Raw genomic sequence first — 21,497 nt, forward strand, 5'->3', positions numbered from 1 at the left:
AAAGCCAAGTGTACACTTACTGTACTGCTTTCCCACCATCTATCACTGGAGGAGATTTATCACTCCAAGAATTAGTGAAAAACTGGCATTATCTTTTAACCCCAATTTCCCATGAGCATTTTCAAGATGGCCAGAAAAGTGTCAACCAGACCCAGTGTTGCATGCGAACTTCCTTGGTTCACAACAGAATTGTGTTGCTCTTCAGAAAACCCGAGGAGGTACGGCTGTGCGAGTGGTCAGCAAATGGTAAAGGGCTTTATCGGTCACGCGTGAAGTCGTAGTTACTGAAAATGGAATCTTTAACTTGGCTCACTTCCGAATTAAGAGTTCAGGACACAGACGTTTCGGAAAACCAGAACACAGGCTTCAGTTAACCCCCATGAAATTCAGCTACAAAAGCACCGAGGGTACAGTCTTTGCATCCTCAGCTCAATGTACCGACCAATTCTAGTCTGCTGGGGTGCACGGTCAAGAAGGAGGCCTCCCCAAACTCTCACAGAGGGAGAAAATGTATCACTATCACTTAGTATCCGTAATTTTTTAATATTGAAATGCTTTCAGCGATAAACTATATTACTGTGGCTTGATACCACTGAGCTGGTTCTGATTCCTGGTGACCTCGTGCGCAAGAGACAAAACAATGCCCATCCTGTGCCTTCTCCACGCTCCTTGGTTGCGGCCACCATCTTTGAGTGCCTTCCAATGTACGGAGTACGTCTTACAGAAGCATTTCCAACAATGTGCTGTGGTGAGGTGTAAGATTTTCATAATGTAGATCTCCACGCTTTCCTTCCTCAGCTGTCTTTGTGTGGGAAGCTCTGCTGAAGTTTATGTACTATTGTGAGTCTGCTCATGGTATTTCCATGATTGGGGGCAGTTTCCAACATCACGGTAACATGCAAGTCACCATAATGTGAGAAGCTGACAGATGATATTTTACATGAAAAGTTTTTAAAACATCATAGCCAATATGCATGAAGATTAAGTCCGCAGGTCAAAAAGAAAAAAGAGTAGCTCTTTTAATGCAAAAGTAAGGACTAATTGCTCAGTGACATAATAAGAAATAATAACTCCCTATCAATTTGTCTCTTTCTCCTTCTCTCTGCAGGGTCTGACTGTTTGTTTGTTTTTAAAATGTAGCGTACTCTGTAATCTAACCTAAAACTCAAATTCGGTGATTGCAGACTCACTGCTGGCAGGTAGCTAAGACAAGAGTATATAAAAACACACTGATAAATAAAACATCTCCAATCGCCTAAGACTTGCTGTGAACATATAGGCGCTGGGTAGCTGGTTCTTCTTAAGCTCAAGAAAGAAACCGTTTTCCATTAACTGAGAATGGAGTTCTCTTGCCAAGACTAATGTAACAAAAAGTTGATATTCATCAATATGAACATAGTTTTTCATTCTAAAGTATAGCTTTATTTTAAGGAAATGGGATGCTATTTGTATTATATTTTATAATTCCCTGTAGTTCCATCTGGTCCTTATTTACTTAAATTTAATCAGCTTCCATAATGGTTTTGCTTACAGTCATCTTCTTTAAGATCAGAAACACCCTAATCTGGATATTCAGAGGTACGATTCGTTAACATTCTTTCAGTGTGATTCATGGACTCTTTGCAAACTCTGCTTTGATTTTAAAATAAAACTAAGGTAATAAGATGTTTTGTATAAAAATATATGACTTAAGCACTAATGATAAAGAGCTAGGCTTTGGAGGATTACATGCCAAAGCAAACCACACTCCTCATGAAGCAGACTGGGCAAAGTTCATTTGAGGGGGACTCGCAAAAGAAAACACTTAATCAAAAGTAAAATAGCTTTCTCTTCCATGGAGAAACTCACGCCACTAGCTGCAGTTGCTGGCGTCCTGCCGTTGCCAGAGGCAGTACTGACGGCACATGTGCCGTGATGGGCAGTGCGAGGAAGTCGCTTCAGAAGCTGGTCTGCGGTTAGAGCTAAAGAACAGACATTCTTCCTCTCAGTTTCCAGATGGACGCACCATGCCACTCAGTGTTCCCAATGAGAGTGTCAGCTGAGCTTGGGATGGCTTGCTAACGCACCCGCCTCGTTTTCTGTGGTTGAGGTTCCATTCCAGCCCCTTGTGGCCCTGAGGGCAGAGTGGGAGCAGACGGCCTCCTCTTTCTCCCATGAAGCTGCTGCTGGGTTCCAACAGGCAGCCTTCGAGTTAGCAGCTGAGTTGGTATGTAACCACGGCTCCACCAGAGCCTCTTCACTGCTATCAAACTTCCCTCAAACAGGAAGGAATTCAGGTGATATTCAATCAGGTAGTCTGTGTGTGTGTGTGTGTGGGGGGGGGGGACCCTCTGGTACAACAACAATGCAGATTTGAAATGACAGGTGAGAAATGGCGAAATTTCGAACCTGACATTCCTTAGCTTTTTTTTTGTTCTAGAACTTCATTAATCTCATTTACAAAAGCAAAACAATGTTCCAATCTAATGATTTTCTCTTGCAAAGAGACAAGCTTATCTCCAGGTCCAGAAGAAAAATTCAAGTATAGCAACTTGGGCTTGTATTATTAAACCGTCCTTTTGAAAAAACAAACCCCATAGGACAGGGTCGAAGTGCTCCTGTGGGTTTTTCCTTTCCAAGGGTGATACAACTGCTGGTCTCCATAAAACAAACAAACAAAGAAAACAACAATTAGGCCTAGTCTTTGTAATTAAAAACAAAACAAAACAAAAATTTTTAAAACTTCTAACTTATAAGAAGATTGAGAGATATAGTGCCTGAGGTCTTAAAGGCTTGAAGATAAGCAAGCAGCCATCTAGCTGAGAAGCAACCAAGTCCACATGGAAGAAGCATACCAGCTGGTGTGATCATGAGGTGTCGATGGGACCAGGTATCAGGTATCAAAGACCCCAAACAAAAAAATCATATCATTGTGAATGAGGGGAAAGGCAGAATGGAGACTCAAAGCTCACCTGTAGACATTTGGATGTCCCCTTACAGAAGGGTCACAAGGAAGAGATGAGCCAGTCAGGGTGCAGTATAGTGCCAATAAAACATACAACTTTCCTCTAGTTCTTTAATTTTCCCCCGCCCCCACTATTATGACCCCATTTATACCTTACAAATCCGGCTAGACCGGGGCATGTATATGGGTATAGATAAGAGCTCACAACACAGGGAATCCAGGACAGATAAACCCCCCAGCACTAATAATGAGAGTAGAGATACCAGGAGGGTAGGGGGAAGGTACGGGGAGAAAAGGAACCGATCACAATGATCTACATATAACCCCCTTCCAAGGGGATGGACAAAAGAAAAGTGGGTGATGGGAGACAGCAGTCAGTGGAAGACATGAAAAATAATAATTTATAAATTATCAAGGGTTCATGAGGGAGGGAGGGTTGGAGGGTGGGGTCAGGAGGAGAAAATAAGAAGCTGATACCACGGGCTCAAGTAGAAAGAAGATATTTTGAAAATGATGATGGCAACATATGTTCAAATGCACTTGACACATGGATGGATGGATGAATTGTGATAAGAGCTGTAAGAGCCCCCAATAAAATGATTAAACAAATATAAAGAACGAAAAAGCTTGGGAGAATAGAATATATTTAAAGAGTGTGTGGATTTTATTAAAATCATGATCCACTGGGAGGAGGGTGGGGGAAGAGCTATAAATAGAAAAGTTCCCTCCTGATTAAAGAGAAAGAGAGAAGGCTAGGCCGTCATCTATGTATCTCTTGGGATGGGCTCACTCATTATCAGTTCACCACGCAGCTGGTGTTTAGCGAGGTCTTGGCCAACTGATGTGGAATCTGCCTTCGCTGAGCCCACCTAGGGAATGAATGATTCTCATTTTCCTTCCACAGAAAGAGAACCTGAGATGCTGCTGAGCGTCATCATATCCCCACCTTCACACGAGGTGCTTTCACCTGTGCTCTTTTCACACCTGTGTTCACGCCCAGAAGTGAACACGGTACACCGGTAACAATGAAAGCCAATCAGAGACACTCTTGTAAAGGGTACAAATGCCTCGGGTCCGGTGGGAAGGAGGCCCATGAACGAACGTGAATGAGGCCATTATTGCTAGAACTCAAAGGTGCAATGAGACTGGAGAGGGAACATTATTTTTAAGTGACTACTAGTACATATCTGTTGTAGTGCATCCGGTGCAAGGTACTGCATGGACTACTTCAGATTAAACAAGAAGAGTGATCTGCTGTGAAGGAGCTTGGGAGCTGGGGATGAGATGGAAAACCCCCTTTTCCAGATGAAGGCAGAGTAGACTAGAAAAGGGGCCCTACGCAATGGCTCTGGGTCCAGGGTTCTGGACTGTGCCTGTCTCCTCATATATAAAACACTGAGACTGTCTCTCCTATAAGGTTGTTATGAGGATCGAATGAGAGGCTAGGTACCAATTACATATGAAGAACAGTGCCTGGATTTTCCTCTACCTGTCTTCAAGCTTCCAAGACCGCATCTAAGGTCTGATGATTGCTCTCTACTCATCCAGAGCCACAGAGAAAGGAGGTCACCAAAGACTCAGAGGAAACAGGCCTCGACCAACTACAGCCTTGTCTCCATGGAAACCAGAGGAGCAAGGCGGTGCCCGGCTACCACGGCCAACTGTTCTCATCAGGGTCCAATGGATGGTCCAGGAGAGAATGGGAGAAAAATCTGGAACAGTGTCACATTCCTTCACAACATGTATACACAGAAACACCGAAAATAACAAAAGCAGAAAGCATAAACGTGGACCTCCTGGACACGCTGAGGGCTCCTTAGGACTATCCTGAAACACTCTTCAGACTTTGAACCCAAACTTGAGGAAAAATAACAAATTATGTAAAAAAAGAACAAATGCCATTCAATAGTACTGTGGTCCCTTTAAATTACTTTTAAAAAATCACCTACAAGGTCAACGGAGCATGAGAATGTAAGGAGAGAGCAGGGGGACCAGACGGACGGGAGTGGGACCACACGGTGACAATGAGAACACCCCAGATTGCAAAGAACGCAACCAGTGTTGCTCAAGTAGTGTGGCAACTGTTGAGCAGTAACCTAAACTGCTGCATAAAGCTACCCCCAAACACCAGACTTATTGAATTAAATTCTGTGCACGAACGAGCAGTACCGACGAGAGAATCCTTCATGCCATCTGAAAAATGTTCACTCCAGAGAACTCGCTGCCCCGAGTCAATTCTGACTCACCACGTGTGTGTAGGACAGAAAAGAATTGCCCCTTAGGGTTTGGGAGACTTTGAAATCTCTGCAGGAGGAGACAGCCTCATCTTTCTCACCTGGAGCAGCTTGGTGGGATCGAACTGCTGACTTTGTGGCTAGCAGCTCAATCTGTAGCCCACTACACCAGCAGGGCTCTTTACAAAATGTTCCCAGGGTATTTTAAATGAATTAGTATATATGCACAAAACCAAAAACGTCACACAAAGCAAAACAAAACGAAAAACAAGGTTTAAAACAAATACTAAAAATAATTTTTAAAAGGTCTGAGGCTGAAGAACAAATACCCAATTCTCTAGACAGAAAACCATCCATTTCTCAGTGTGCAGTTAGCACACCAAAGGCACACAAATGAAAGGAGCCAAGGATCTACTTTAAATGTTTAATAATAATTTGTGCTGCTGAAACTATGACATGACAGGCACTGGGTAAGTGCTATTTATTCATGATCTTAATTAATCTGCATAAAACAGTGAGAGGGAGATTTTATTATAACCACTGTTTTACAAAATGAAGAAGCAGATTGAACTTAGAAAGGTTAAGTCACTTGTCCCAGGTCCCACAGTTAGGAAGCCGAAAAAACTGGGATTCTAATGGGCACAAATAAAGCCTCATTGCTTTATTCTTTGCTCTGATGGAGAGCACGCTGCCTGCAGCCTGGAACCTTTGACACTGGGACCACAGAAAGAAGAATGCGCAGGGCTTGGCCCTGGAGAACTTTCCGCATTCATTTCCTACTTCATTTGTTCAACCTCAGGAGCGGCTCAAGTCTGCCAATGAAAGATTTACTTTTTAAGTTGTTCTCGCTCTTCTCGACAGAAGGCTGATAATAAAATAAATAAACTCAAGGAATACCCCCTGGCAAGCAATATTTTACTTCTCCTGAGAACACTGGTGATAAAACTTCATCTCAGCAAGTAAGGAGACATGGCCGGATGCTGGGAGAGCTCGGGGAATAGGGTACACGCATCACAGCGGGAAGAGCCCTTAATCTTTTGTTTGACAGAAAAAGCCAAGCCTCAAATGGTCGTGGAAACCAATACTCCAACAAGACCAAGACAGCCTGGGAGAGGGCCTGGGGGAGGGAGGAGGGGGCGAGGAGAAAAGGATAGGTTCGTAGAGGGATGGAGGGAAATACAAATCGATGGACTACTCTTGCTGTACATGCCGGTATCGTGAGCCTTACTTGGTTTTCTGATTTCCAAGAAGCACACAAAACTCCGAATTAAAGGTGCCCTGGTGGTGTAGTGGTTACAGTGTTGGGCTGTGTATTAGTCTGGGTACTTTGGAGAAACAAATCCACAGCAACTCATGTATAAGAGAGTTTTATGTAAGGAAAATGTGCATCACGAAAACATCCCAACCCAATGCTGCCCAAGCCCACAAGTCCAACATTAACCCATTAACCCAACACCAGTCCACAAAGTCCTCCACCTCACAAAACAGAGGCAATAATGCCGACTGCAGGAGGAAAGCTGAGTCAGTGAATGAACAAGCATCTCAGCACTAGCAGGGGTCTCCACACGGCTGCTCCAGCACCCAGGGCTGCATCAGGATAGGTCCATGTGGCTTCTCCTTGGGGATGTCTTGTAGGAAGTCAATCTTGCAAGCTGAAGCAGGGAACTGCTAAGGCAGCTGCACGCTGGTGCGACCATCACAAAGCAAGAGACCGGAGAACTAGAAAGGTGAGGCTCACCAACCATTTATCCCTCCGCCTTTCAATTAGCCCCACATGTGGTTATCGGCCAGGCTGGCACAATTAACTAACTCAGACTGCTAACTGCAAGGTCAGCAGTTTGAAATCACCAGCCGCTCCTCAGGAGGAAGATGTGACTTCCTACTTCTATAAAGAGCTATTGTCTCAGAAACCCATGGGGCACTTTTACCCTGTCCTACACCGTCACTATGAGTCAAAAGGTATTCAGTGGCAGTGAGTTTAGTTTTGTATTTTTGGTGGCATAGTGGTTATAAGTTGGGCTGCTACCGTCAAGGACAGCAGTTCAAAAACACCTGCTGCTTCTTGGAGAAAAAAACAGGAGGCTACTCCCTGTAACAAGGTCTCTGTCTCAGAGATCCACAGAGTACTTCTCCCTGGGCCTCTAGGGTCGCTATGAGTTGGAATCAACTCAATAGCAGTGAGTTCTGAGTTAATAGTAATGAAATCTAGAAAGTACTGCTGTCCTTCCCCAATCCCCTACTTTTCAGAAGATGCCCTGTTTTAATAGTCCCCTGTGTTTTGTCATAGGTCGATCCCCCACATCAGACAGCATACACTAGATGCAGTAGAACTGCCTGGAAGACAGGTGTGAGTTCAGCCAGGCCGGGATTGAGGTACTGGACTGTGTATCCTCTGCACTCAGTGCAAGGCGGCCTTCAAGCAAACATGTGCAACTCACAGAAGAGTCACATTCACCCAGGCAGACCTGGGAGGCGCAAGGTTGACACAACAGACGCCGAAGCTCGTCTTTTTTGATTGGTTCCAGGTGTGCTGATAAATGTTCCCAAGAGGCTCGGGCTCATCATTATGTTGGTATTTTAAAAGACCAGTTCGATGACCTGCTGCAAATGCAATGGGAAGCTAAGTGAGACTTCCCTTTGTGATCTCAGAAACCATCTGTCTTGGCTCGAGAGAAACTATTTACAGCAGAGGACTGATGTGGTGTCAAGACCAGGTCTTAGAGGCTTACTTCCTCTGAAGACAGCAAAAAGACCTGTTGGACAGACCACAAAGAGGACGTGGGAATGCTGATTGGGAGAGCTGGAGATGTTTAAGAAAGGTCACCCACCGGTGCTCAGGCTGGATTTGCCTGGACCTGAACTCAAGCAAGGGCTCAGCACGGAATCCCACATGCAAAGGTCCTTTTGAGAGTGTGCCTTGAGATTCCCCATTCCTCCCTTTACAATGCTCTCAGCTTCCTCTACTAGCTTCCTGCTGGCGGGATGCAGTTTCAGGACCTGGTTGGCCAATAGGGTCTAGCATATCAATCAGGCAGCAAACTCCATGCCAACATTTTGAGGGGGAACAAAACAACACAAACAAGGACGAAGGGGAGGGGGGAGAAAAAAAGAGAGAGGAAGGGAAGGATGAGGGGAGGGAGGAGAGCCTCCGTGGAAGGAAGGGCGCTTGCTCGCTGTGGCAAACAATGGCTTTATTTGTTGAAGTGCCTTCCACCTCCTATATTAAGCCAGAGCCTAACCAATGGCTTTTGATGGGGTAACTGAGGTGAGAAACTCAAAGCTGTGCCCATCGTTCATTTTTAAGTGGTGCTTATCCTTCCAAGGGCAATGGAATTTACAGTCTCCACCGGCAGCACCATATATTACAAACCTCAAGATGCTCTTAGCAATTTTTTCTTTCTGGCTGCCTCATGGCAGCGGGAGTCGCAGCTTGACGTCCAAGGTGCAGGGGGTGAAGAGCACAATGGAAGCCTGCAAGCTGGCAAGCAGCAGCACCAGCAAGGGATTATTCAGACTCAAGGGCAGCATGGACGCATCATGTTCACGTGCTCTAACCACCCACCCAGAGCAAAATCCTAACAAGTCAGCTTGCAAACTCGTGCAGCTAGAACAGGCATGATGGTTAACGAATCAGAGCCAGCATGACACCCTACCCCACCCCGCCCCCGCCCCTAGAAGTATTTGCTACAGAGGACAACACTAAATCTACCGGCTAGGGAGAGGGGCCAGCCGGCCACACCCACACAGAGGCAAACCAAGAAGGAAAAACAGAGGGTGAGAGTCTAGAGCAGTGGTTCTCAACCTTCCTCATGCCGCCCGCGACTCTTTCATACAGTTCCTCATGTTGTGGTGACCCCCAACCATAACATTATTTTCGTTGCTACTTCACAGCTGTCATTTTGCTGCTGTTATGAATCATAATGTAAATATCTGATATGCAAGGTGCATTTTAGTTGTTACAAATTGAACGTAATGAAAGCATAGTGATTAATCACAAAACAATATGTAATTATATATTGTGAAATATTTATTTCTATGACAAATAAATGAAATTTTGTCTTGAAACATGGTGTAGCATGGGTAACAATCTCAATATAACAACAGTAAACAACATTGCTACATTTTGCAACAGTTTTCATAAAAAGCCAACATCGGTGTGAAGGTTGAGATAGCTTCTTTTTCACCAGATCAGAAATTCTCGGGGCAGTCTTTGCAAGAGCACAACGAAGATCATCTTCTACAACAAGTCTATTTCTGTATTGAGACTTGATAACCTACGAGCTGGAAAACCCTGTTTCACAAAGATATGTTGTTGGAAATGGAATAAGAAGGCGCAACACGGTCTCAGACAGAACAGATATGACTGCAAACACTTGATCCAGAACTTTGTAATTGGCATTATAGAGAAATCAGTTTTTGCTGCATCGCTGTTAATAAGTTCAATGAACTCCTCTGGTGCTGTCTCAGGAACATCTTCAACTCTGACTGGGAATGGGCTTCTGGCAAGTGCAAGTGGGGTGTCAGGTAGATTTGGGAAGTACGGTGAAATTTTGTCTGCAAGCATGTGCAAATGTTCTTTCACAGAAATGACCATCGTAATCCTTTTGTCTGGTTCAATGTCATGTTCCTCAAAGAAAGCTGATAAGGTAGGCAACATGTAAATTTTATTTTCATCCAATATTTTTGCCAAAGCTGGTTTCATTTGGAATGATTGGATCTTTTCAAACAAATTGAGGCATGTTGCATTTGGTCCTGGCAGTGATAAATTTAACTCATTCAAGATGTCAAAGATGTCAACCAAGTAAGCTATTTTCTGCAGTTCACGTTCATCGCTGAAAAGTGCTTTGAAATGCAGTCTTGCTTTCTGATTAAAAAATGTTTTGAGTTCATCATGAAGCTCAAAAACACGTTTTAAAACTTTCCTTCTCTGTGTGAAATAGCAGAGCATTGTTAGGCACATCCAACTCGTTGCACAGTTGCAAAAACAGTTGACTGTTTAAAAGTGCTCACTTTTACAAAATTGACAGAACTTATAACACTTTTTGTTACTTCCTGTAACTCTTGTGGCAGTGTCTTCATTGCTAATATTTGCTAATGAATCATACAATGAGTTCTGATGGCTTTTGGTGACTCATTCAGTACCAAACGTTGAAATCCAGATCGACATCCTAGCATAGCTGGAGCACCATCTGTGCAAACTCCACAAACCTTTTTCCAAGAGATGTTGCGCTCTTTCAGAAATGAACCGACTCTGTCAAACACATCACGTGCAGTAGCAGTCGTTTCAAGAGGTTTGCAAAGAAGAAACTCATCTTCAAAGTCACCATCATTAATATAACTCACGTAAACCAGTAATTGTGAACAGTTTGCTACATCTGTAGATTCATCAAGCTGGATGCTTAATATTGGAAGAGGAGCAGATTTAATTTCCTGGATTACCTGATCAAGAATATCAGCAGACTTGTCATCTATTCTTCTGTGAACTTTGTCATTAGATAAGGAAATTGCACTCAATTTTGTAACAAATTCGTCTCTGATCATAACTCGAACAATGTCTTTGGCCACTGGCAACAGTAAATCCTCAGCAATGGTGTGAGGTTTCATAGCTCTGGCCATTCTGAGTGCAACCAACTATGAGGCTTCAATGGCTGCTACGTGTTGTTTGTGGTACTTGCCACCAGTGTCGAGTCTGGCTTTCTTGAGCCTATCAGCTTTGCTTCTAAAATAGTTGGTATCCTTGCTAGCAAAGCTCGGATGCTTGCTATCAAAATGGCGTGTTAGTTTGTTTGGCTTCATAGATTCAGCTGATAGAACCTCACAACAAATAACACATTGCAGTTTCCCAATTCCTGCTGTAATTATTGAGGTAAAACCATACTGTAAAAAATCCTCACTATAATTTCTTAACATTCTTCTCTACGTGATCCATTGTCATGGAATGGTTTGCTAATGAAAATAATATAAAACAATAGCTTTAATAACACAAAAGATGATACATGGCATAGTTCAGTTAATGCAGTTCATTAAAGTTTCCTATGATTTACCATTCTCTGTGTTGTCTTTTTATATACCTGCTACTATCACAAGGGGGCAGTATTCACATCAACCACAGCTGATTGATTCACATCAATCACATCAACGATCAGCATCCAGATTAAGTTCCCATGGTACAGATTTCTTTTTGCAGTAGTTGATGATTTTACAGTACATGATTTTACATTGACCCAGTAATGAGAATTCATGAAGTGTCGTTTTACCTCCAGTACTGCTGCTTTCAACACAGTACCTGCTTCTAACAGAGTAGCTGCTTTCAACACAGCAGCTGCTCTCTACACAGTAGCTGCTCTCTACACAGAAGCTGCTGTCTACACATGTGTGACTGGTCCGCTTAAGTACATTATGGTGCCAACCCTGTCACACACCCCTGTATTTGTATGGGGTGCATGTGATGGGGTTGGTGTGATGATGGCATCATGCTGAGTACTTGAGTGGGCGTATCTGCATATGGGCAGACCCACCTGGAGACGGGCAGAGGCACATCTCAGTTCCTAAGACCACTGGAAGTATGTGTTTTCTGAAGGTCTTAGGTGACCCCTGTGAAAGAGTCATTTGACCCCCAAAGGGGTTTCCACCCTCAGGTTGAGAACTACTGGTCTAGACTCCATACTGGCACATCAAGCCCTGAGGATGACATCCCTGCATGGTGCTACTAAGGCACAGAGAGGACTGTAGGGCTGACAACAGCTCGAGAATGATGTCCCCTTGCTGAAGCATACTGTGACAGAGGACAATACTGGGGACACATGGGAGGGGAGTAAGTCCAGTCTGACCCTCCTCCCCACAGTGGGTCGAACAAAGAAGGGAACATAATAGATCAGCAATGGGAGCAAAGTCAAGCTACAAGTTCCCTGAGGAGCCTGAAAGATAGTCTTCAGTCTAGGAGGGGTAGGTCCCAGAACCCCTCATGATTGAGGGGGGGATAGTCATGAAGGACAGTGGACACACCTGGAATTATATATGCTTTTTCTTTTTCTTCAGTCTTTTGCTTTGCCTACCTGTATAAGACGGGCATGGGAAGCTAGCCTGAGGAGAAAGCAGTGGAACCAATGGTTCTTGGAGGGACTTGGGGGGAGGAGGTGGGAGACAGGAGTGGTGAGAAAACAACGCTATAGACAGGGGAACAACTAGGGAATTAAAACCATGAAGAGGACGTAGACAGCCATCTAGCTGAGAGGAATTACTAAGAGGCACAAGAATGGTGAACCTGATGGTGGGGCAGAAGGTAGGTAAAAGGAAACAGAGGAAAGATCTAGGAAGCAAAGCTATGAACAGAGGTATAAACATAGGTATACAATTCTGTAAATATATTAATTCATAAAAGTGAAGGCATTGGCCTATGTACATATATTTATGTGGCAATACATTGAGGAAAGTGAACGGACTTTGGGACACTGTTGAAGTGCTTCTTCAATGCAAGAACACTTTGTTCTAACAACCTGGCATTCTGTGATGCTCACCCTCCCAACACAATCACTAAAGACAAAATGGGTGTATAAGCAAATGTGGTGAAAAAATCTCATGGTGCCCGGCTATCAAAAAATATAGGTCTGGGGTCTTACAGGCTTGAAGTTAAAAATAAAACGGCCATCTAGCAGAGAAGCAATAAGCCCACATGGAAGAAGCATGTATGATCCTGAGGTGTTCCTGTATGATCCTGAGGTGTTCACGGGACCAGGTAACAGGCATCAGATGAATAAAAACAAACAAACAAACAAACAAAAAAACCATATTGTTGAGAACAAGGGGAGTTGGAGCAGAGACTCCAAACCCATCTGTAGATAATCGGACATCTGCTCACAGAAGGGTCACAACCAGGGCTCAGAAAAGCACCGATGAAACACACAATATTCCTCTGGTTCCTTGATGCTTCCTCACCCCCGTCTATCATGACTCCAGTTATGCCTTTCTAGTCTATGGCTAGACCAGAGCATGTGCACTGTTACAGACAAGAGCTCGCAGAAACATGGAATTCAGGTCAGATAAACCCCTCAGGAAAGAAATGGGAGTAGGAATACCAGGAGGGTAGGGGGAAGGTGGACGAGGGAGGGGAGAAAGGGGGAACCAATCTTAATGATTGACGCATACTGCCACCACCAGGGGACTGAACAACAAAAACATGGGTGAAGGGAGACAGCAGTCGGTGTAAGATATGAAAATAATAATAATTTATAATTTATCAAGTGGTCATGAGGGTGGGAGGTGGGGAGTGAGGGGGAAAAGAGGAGCTGATACCAAGGGCTCAAATAGAAAGTAAATGTTTAGAAAATGATGATGGCAACATACATGCTTGATACAAATATGGTACAAATATGCTTGATACAATTGAGGTATGGATTATTATTATAAGAGCTATAAGAACCCCCAATAAAATGATGGTTTTTTTTTTTAAGTAAAATATAACTTTATAAAAGATCGATTTAATGTTCTAGAACATCTTTGGTAAACAAGGAAACAGGCCCTGGGAGCAAAGGCACACTGAATATGTACGATCAGTAGTTTTTGACTGCTACTCAACGACCTTCGCAGGACAGTGACAGACATATAATTTTTCTACTGGTTATGCTTATTCAACCTCGGATCTGAACCTCAATCCACTAAATCAGTATTAACCCCTATTTTGCCCATGTGGAAATTACAGCTTGGAGAAAGAACATGATCCATGCAACTGTTTACTATGTGCTGGGTGCAAGCCTCAGCATCTTTTCTAGGTCATCTCTTTGCGCCTCCTAGCAACGGCACTATAAAGAGCCCTGCTGGCACTGTGAGAAAGGTGCTGCACTGCTAAATCTAAGGTCAGTGGTTCAAACCCACCAGCTGCTCTGAGGGAGAAACAAAAGGCTGTCAGCTTCTATAAAGATTTACAATGTTCAAAACTTGATATAGGCTTTCTAAGAGTCAGAAAGGACTCGACACCATCCTGGACAGATTAAGAAATAGGCTCTGAGAGGCTAAGGAACTTTCCACAAGCAGTAAATGATGGAGAGAAGTAGGGCAGAGAGCAGAACCAGAGGAATGGTTGAACATTCCCTCGGAGGTCAGCCCAGGATGTATCCGGGGGCTAGAGAACCAAGAGAAGGCTTTCCTGAACAGGAGAGGGCTTGGAAGGGTGCAGAATCTCGATTGGGCTTGGGGGAGAGAAGAGGAGGAGAGGAATTTGAGAACAGGGGACACTGGAATGACTATTGGGGTTTCTGGAAACAGTGGTCTGGTCTGGGGCTGTGTTGGCATGTGACCCTTCCTGTCCTGGATAAAGCAGGAGCAGCATGATGGCCGGCAGCCTAGTCACCTGTTCTAACGGCTGCTGAGAAGCTAGAGGACATAGAAGCCATTATTAGAAGCACAATCACTTAACAGGAGCCCTCGAATGAAGAGTTTGCGCAGGGACAAAAGCTGAACAGATGGCATTCAAAGGCAGACAAAGAAATGTAGAAAATTTCTAGGGTCGTAGGCACAATTGGTTGCTAAGTCCAGCTAATTCCAGGAGTTCCCAGTTGCACCGAAGATGATAAAAATCACCAGAGTATATGCAGAAAACTATACAGCCAAGAGAAAGTAATCTAGGAAATAACTATTCAGAATTCTGAAAGAAAGCATTAATTACACTTTAATCAAGCTAAAGAAGCTAAAATTCGTTAAAACAGAAATACCAGCCTCTGAGCATATTGAAGTGCAGGGGTCCGATAGATAGTAAGGTCTGACTAAAAGGCTGCCATTCTCTAGGTCAGATGGGATGTCAGGAGGGAGAGAAAGACCATGAGCAGGAAACAAGAAAAATGCACTAGGACCCAGTTTTCTTAGCCCACGTGGTTCCTAACGTTCCTGGTACTTTAGTATAGAAAAATAACCCACTCTACAGCAAATCTAAGTCGGAAACATTATATTTCTGCCCCAAAATTTAAAAAAAAAGGAAAAACAAAACACATTTCTATTTTATCTGAAAGTCTGGTACAAGTACATGCAATTTATTGTTTGCCTTCTCTAAGCAAAATGGGCAACAGAAATACGGAACCATTCATTTAAAAACAGAGTAAGAAGGGCGAGTGGAAAAGCGGACGGACTCTCCACTCTTCTCCCATAGGAATAAGAAGGCAATTTTAATTTTATGGCTTTTATGTCTTTTTTGGTATCCATTTAATTTTGTCAAATGTGTAAGTCTTTACCTATTCAAACATATCCAAAAAGAGTTAGTGGCATGGATGGTTTTGAGTAAATAACAATCCAGGAAATGTTTTCACATCTTGACACCATTGGCTTGTGAAACAAAAGGTCCTGAAAATAATCAATGCTCACTCATGCAAGCAAACTCTTTAACTGTTGGACCACTTCAAAATGTTACTGAGCTAGAATACTTGATGTATACTTGTGACTCGCATTGCATGTAATCATAATGCATGTGGTGACAATAATAATGGCTGACACTTGTTGCACATTTGATGGATATCAAGGATGATTCTTTTTTTTTTTTAATCATTTTATTAGGGGCTCTTATAGCTTTTATAACAACCTATACATCATTTTAAAACATTTTCTTTCTACTTGGGCCCTTGGTGTAAGTTCATTTTCCCCCTCTTTCCCACCCTCCCACCCTCATGAACCACGGATAAATTATCAATTGTTATTATTTTCATATCTTATACCATCCTCTGTCTCCCTTTGCCCGTGTTTCTATTGTTCGTCACCCTGGGGGTGGGGGAGGGGGAAGGTTATATGTCAATCATTGCGATTGGTTTCCCCTTTCTGCTGCCACCTTCTCCTACCCTCGTGGTATTGCTACTCCTATTATAATTCCTGAGGGGTTTATCTGTACTGGGTTCTGTGTGTAGAGAGCTCTTATCTGTATTGGTGTATATACTGTGGTCTAGCTGGATTTGTAAGGTAAAACTGGGGTTATGATAGTGGAGTGGGGGAAGAGGAATTAAAGAATTTGAGGGATGGTGTATGTTTCCTTAGTGATGTACTGCACCCTAGTTGGCTCATCCCTTCCTTGTGACCCTTCTGGAGGGGATGTCCAATTGTCTACAGATGGGCTTTGGGTCTCCACTCTGAACCACCTCATTTGCATTGATATGATTGCTTGTCTGGGGTCTCCTGATGCCTGATCCTGTTGACACCTCGTGACGTGATCACACAGGCTGGTGTGCTTCTTCCATGTGGACTTTGTTGCTTCCCAGCTAGATGGCCACTTGTTTATCTTCAAGCCTTTAAGACCCCAGATGCTGTAACTCTTAATCTGGCACCATTAGCTTTCTTCACCACATTTGGCCAAGCATGGTTCTAAAGGCAGTGATATTATATCTAAGTTCTGCTCCCATGTTGTAGGTCTAAAAAGCAATTCTTACGAAGAAAACAAATCAGACAAACAAAAACAAAACCAAAAAAACGAATGTCCTAGATCACATTCTAGTGAAAGTTAAGAGAACTTGAAAAGTGGCTGGAATATGGATGCACCTGTATTCATAATTAAGTTTTCTCTACACTATGAAAAAGCCAAGCATTCTACAGACATGACCTAGGACCACAATGAGGCCTAACGGGTACCTCTGAGAGACAGATATATTTGTTTCCAGAAACTTACCAGGGGTGTGTCTTTTCCTCCCACGATGCTGAGCCCAAGGCCTGAACGCCCCTTGGATATCTCTATAATCATTTCCTGGCCAGGGACAATGGGGCACGTCGCAGGATCCACTGACAGCGGGGCCTGGAACTCATCTGGAAAAGGAATGAGCACAGAGTGACTGGCAAGGACGTGTGTCGGGAACATGCGTTTCAGCTGGCGTACTCCGCTGCCTGGGGACCCGCAGGGCTTGCAGGTGCCACTCTGTCACTTGTTTTCTGCCAAGCGCCGTAATGGAAAAAGCTGGGTCATGATGGCCCCATCACCCAGGGAGGAAACAGGGCATCCCTATGATGTTTTGGAGATGAAAACAGTAACTACTCCCTCACCTGCCACCTTGAACCATCAATCTTGGGCTTCTCTAGATTTGTTAAACTTAGCATTTCCAGAATCTCAAAATATACCACAAACGCTGCTATGGGACATTTTAAGGTAATTATTAGGTACATACATGAGTTGAAGAAGATTTGTTAGGACATGTCTAAATACTTTAAGTACTTTCAATTACAGCATATCCTATAAATTAAGATGTAAGAGATTTAATCAATAAAGTAAAATGTACCAAAATAACTATTATGTAGACATCACCAGACGTACCATCTACATAGTAATACATGACTAACAGAACACTCAGGACTCTATGACTGTGAGCCACGGTGGCACAATCAGTAAGTGCTCGACTGCCAACCAAAAGACTGGTGGTTTGAATCCAGTAGGAGCTCGGAGGGAGCAATGACCGGTCGGTGACCTGCCCGGGGAAAGATGACAACTTCAGAAGCTCTCTGGGCTCGGGTCTGCTCTGTCACCCGGGGTTGCTATGAGTTGGGGTTGAATGGATGTCACACAACAGCGACATTTATTATTCATCAAATAATTTAAATAAATTATGTTTTACAGCCAAGTTTTAAAAAAAAGAAAAGAATCAATGACTCTGATCATGAGTGAAAAAAATCACAGGGCACAAAAAGGTGTTTGTCAGGTGATCCCCCTCTGAGACATGCTGAACCTGACCTGATTTTCAGCGTTTTTGGTACTTTTGCTTTGGTTCGCTCATATGGGGGTGTGTTATGTCATTGCAGGTCACCCTCTGGAAGCTGTGCTATATGGGTTTCTGTGTTTCAGTATATCACACCCAGGACTGAAGAACCTATAGAGGCAGCAAGCAGAATAAGGGGTGGCCGGGCGGGGGGGCTGGTACAGGGGTGGTGGGTGGTGGTAAAGGGGAGGCAATGTCACGGAGTCCAGGAAGAAAAAGAATGCTTGGAAACTGATTGTGGTAGCAATTGTGTAATTCTGCATGACATGATCGAACTGTGGAATGATAGGTGTAGTAACTCCCAATCCATGACATTTTTTTAAAGAAAAGAAAAGGTATTAGATAACACCTATTTATCCGGTGTAAACTCGTGTGGTTGGTGACTCAGTTCCACCACTCGGCCCAGCCATGTGCTGACACAGAACTGCCCCATAAAGTTTCTTGGCGGCGGTCTTCACAGAAGCAGACCGCCAGGGCTTTCTCCCTTGGAGTCACTGGGTGGGTTTGAACCACCAATCTTTCCGTTAGCAGCAGAGTACTTAATAGTTGTAAACATCATACTTACGATGGGAAACTTGAAAAAGTTTATGGGAAAATGACATTATCATTTCACTCCTCACAAGGTTTCCGAGGCTCCGCTGCCCTCTACCACCTGGCGTGTGCGTTTTCCTGATCACGCCCACTAACCTCCTGGGACATCAAACAATGGACAGACTAAGCAGTTTCTGGGAAATCTGGTAGGTGGAACAGCCTTCAGAAATAAATATTGATTCTTATATTGGGCATCAACTGGTAATAGGTGAGTCAATTCCCACTCATTTCGACAGAGGGTTTCCAAGGCTGTAAATCTTTATGGGAGGTCACAGCCTCATCTTCCCCCAAGGAGCAGCTGAGGGGTTTGAATTCCAGCCTGGTGCTGAGCAGCCAATGCTTGCTGCAAGCATCGCCTGGGCTCCCTTAAAATTCAGTAAAGGGCTGATAGTAGAGGGTCCTAGGTGCAGGTCAGCTGGAGTGAAGGCAAGGCAGCCAAGATTAGACCCACACTGCTCCTGACACCAATGCCAAAACAAAACAGGGGAACAAAGTCATGGGTTTTTGCATTTTTAAGAGGTTGGAAAAAACAAAACAAACAAAAAATACGTTGTGGCATGTGGAAATTGTATAAAAATCAAATTTCCATGTCTGTAGATACATTTGTATTGGGACCCAGTCACACTCATGCACTTGGGTAGTGTCTTCAGCTCCTCTACGCTATGAGGCAGACCAGACACAGCCTTATAGCACTGCAGTCCTGAACTGTCACTGCTGGGCTTGTCAGGAACGGGAAACAGGCTCTCATGACCCCGGGAGAGGTTCTGCTCGCATAACAATTATGATCGTGAGGCTCAGGACAACAAGTTATTACAGCTTTTGGCGAGCTGAAGGTGTGGATTGAGTCTCCACGAGGAAACTAGGAGGTGGGTGATGCTCCCCTTCCGCTAGGAAAACTGCACATGTCTGCTCTCTAGTAGTCAATTCAAGGGATTACACAAACACCCAGCCCAGTGTCATTCACGACAGGAAATCATTGTTCACAGTGGAATTTACTATCCTAATGGATTCCTAGCTGAGGATTAAACATGTTGTAACAACAAAAAATTATATTGTGAACCTGGTTTGTCAGTAGATCTGGCAGAAAACATATTTCACGCTACACATTTCCTATTAATCCATAATACAGGCAATGTACAAAGTAGCACGATTTCGGATTTTAAAAACGTTTACCTTTTGTAAATGAGTGAGTGAGAAGAGAGAGAAATGTAGTTCTGGGACAGCCCCCGCCCCTTTCTGCCTCCATCTAACTAGTCCTGAATCAGATCCCTGGCCTTTATTCTCATACCAGCCAGGCCACGGGGAGACGCTACCAAGCTCTCAAATAATGCTTCACAAAGAATCAACGAGTGAATAAAAACATCACAGCTTAAACTGCGGCATGGCCAAAACCTGTCAGGTAGATTTTTCCTGCTATTGCTAGGTGAAGGAGGCCCTGGAAACACAGTAAGTTAAGAACTGGCCAGCAAACCCAAAGGGCAGCAGCGGAAACCGGCCGACTGCTCCAGAAAAAGATGTGCCTCCTGGGAAGATGGGCAGCCCTTCAGGCCAGGGAGCAGTGCTCCTCGGCCCCCAGGTCACTAGGAGATGGAATTGACTTGCCGGCAGGGGTGTAATTTCTAGGTGCCCTCAAGTCAGCCTTGCTGGGAGCAGACTGCCAAATGTTCCCCCATGGACACGCTTGGGGGCTCAAACCACCAAGCTTTTGATTAGCAGCTGCCAAGTGCTTAAACATTGTGCTATCAGGGTTCCCGATTAAGGAATAAATATGTGATAAATATTGTCAAAAGGTAATTGATCTTTCAGAATAAAACTCAAATTCATAAAATGACCAGACTTCCTGGACTGACAGAAACTAGAGGAAGCCCCATTGACTAGTGCCCCATGGTACCCTTCTCAATTGAAGTCATCCCTGGAGGTCAAGTAACAGGTTGGGCTATAGAATAAACACTAACTCCTATGGGGAATATGCCCTTTAAACTCTGAACTACATGAGACCCAACGATCAACATTTAATGAAATGCCAGGATGAGAAGGCAAGGAGGGGCAGACAGTGGCCATGGGTGGGTGGGTGGGGGGGTGTCGACACATGGAGGAGACGGGGGCAATGCCAGGGAACAAGCATTAACTATGTAAACTTCTACCTCAGACACAATAAAATATTTAAAATATAAAATAAAATGCAATAGGGCTACATCAGGGACCCCCCAGCTTTTCCAGTAACATGGTTTGGTAATAAATGCAGTCTCTGCTGCACCCCTCACAGGTGCTGTTAGAGGAGTGAACACAGCCACTGACAGCATGTAAACGAGACCATGCCAATAAAACTTTATTGATGAACACTGAAATTTGTATGTCAGATAATTCCCTGAAATAATCTTAATTTTTTTTTCATTTTCTAATCATTTTAATAATGTATAAATGATCAGGTCATGCAAAAATAGAATGTGGGCCGTAGTCCGCTGGCCACATTCACTGAAAATTTTGGCCCATCCGGGGGGAAATTGGACATCCCCTTGCAGAAGGGCTGCAGGGAGGAGAGGAGCAAATCAGAGTGCAGTGTAGTAACGATGAAATGTGCAATTTTCCTCTAGTTCTTAAATGCTTCCTCCCCACCACTACCATGCCTTGCATATCCGGCTGGACCGGAGGATGTGCACTGGCACAGATAGGAACTGGAAATACAGTGAACCCAGGACAGATGAACCCCCCCAGGACCAGTGGAGAGAGTGGCGATGGCGGGAGGGTGGAGGGAAGGTGAGGGAGAAAGGGGGAACAGAGGACAAGGTCTACATGTGGCCTCATCCCTGGGGGACAGACAGCGGAGAAGTGGGTGAGGGAGATGTTGGATGGGGTAAGATATGATAAAATAATAATAATTTATAAATTATCAAGGGTTCAGGGGGAGGGGGGAGCGGGGAGGGAGGGGAAAAAATGAGCTGACACCAAGGGCTCAAGTGGAAAGCGGGTGTTGTGAGAATGATGAAGTCAACATATGTACTAATGTGCTGGACACAA

General features: G+C 44.0%; 1 protein-coding gene across 4 annotated transcripts in view; it reads right to left on the minus strand.

The window, feature by feature from the left end:
• PATJ (PATJ crumbs cell polarity complex component) overlaps positions 1-21,497 on the minus strand; it is a 399,766-nt gene that overhangs the window by 69,190 nt on the left and 309,079 nt on the right. For all 4 annotated transcript variants that reach the window (XM_045291780.1, XM_045291779.1, XM_045291778.1 and 1 more), the window contains one exon: positions 16,814-16,947. In XM_045291780.1, coding sequence (XP_045147715.1) covers positions 16,814-16,947 — 134 coding nt within the window. The remainder of the gene's footprint in view (positions 1-16,813; positions 16,948-21,497) is intronic.

The sequence above is a fragment of the Echinops telfairi genome, unplaced genomic scaffold (genome assembly GCF_000313985.2).
Source record: "Echinops telfairi isolate 266 unplaced genomic scaffold, ASM31398v2 ScPeMD7_443;HRSCAF=831, whole genome shotgun sequence".
Classification (NCBI taxonomy): domain Eukaryota; kingdom Metazoa; phylum Chordata; class Mammalia; order Afrosoricida; family Tenrecidae; genus Echinops; species Echinops telfairi.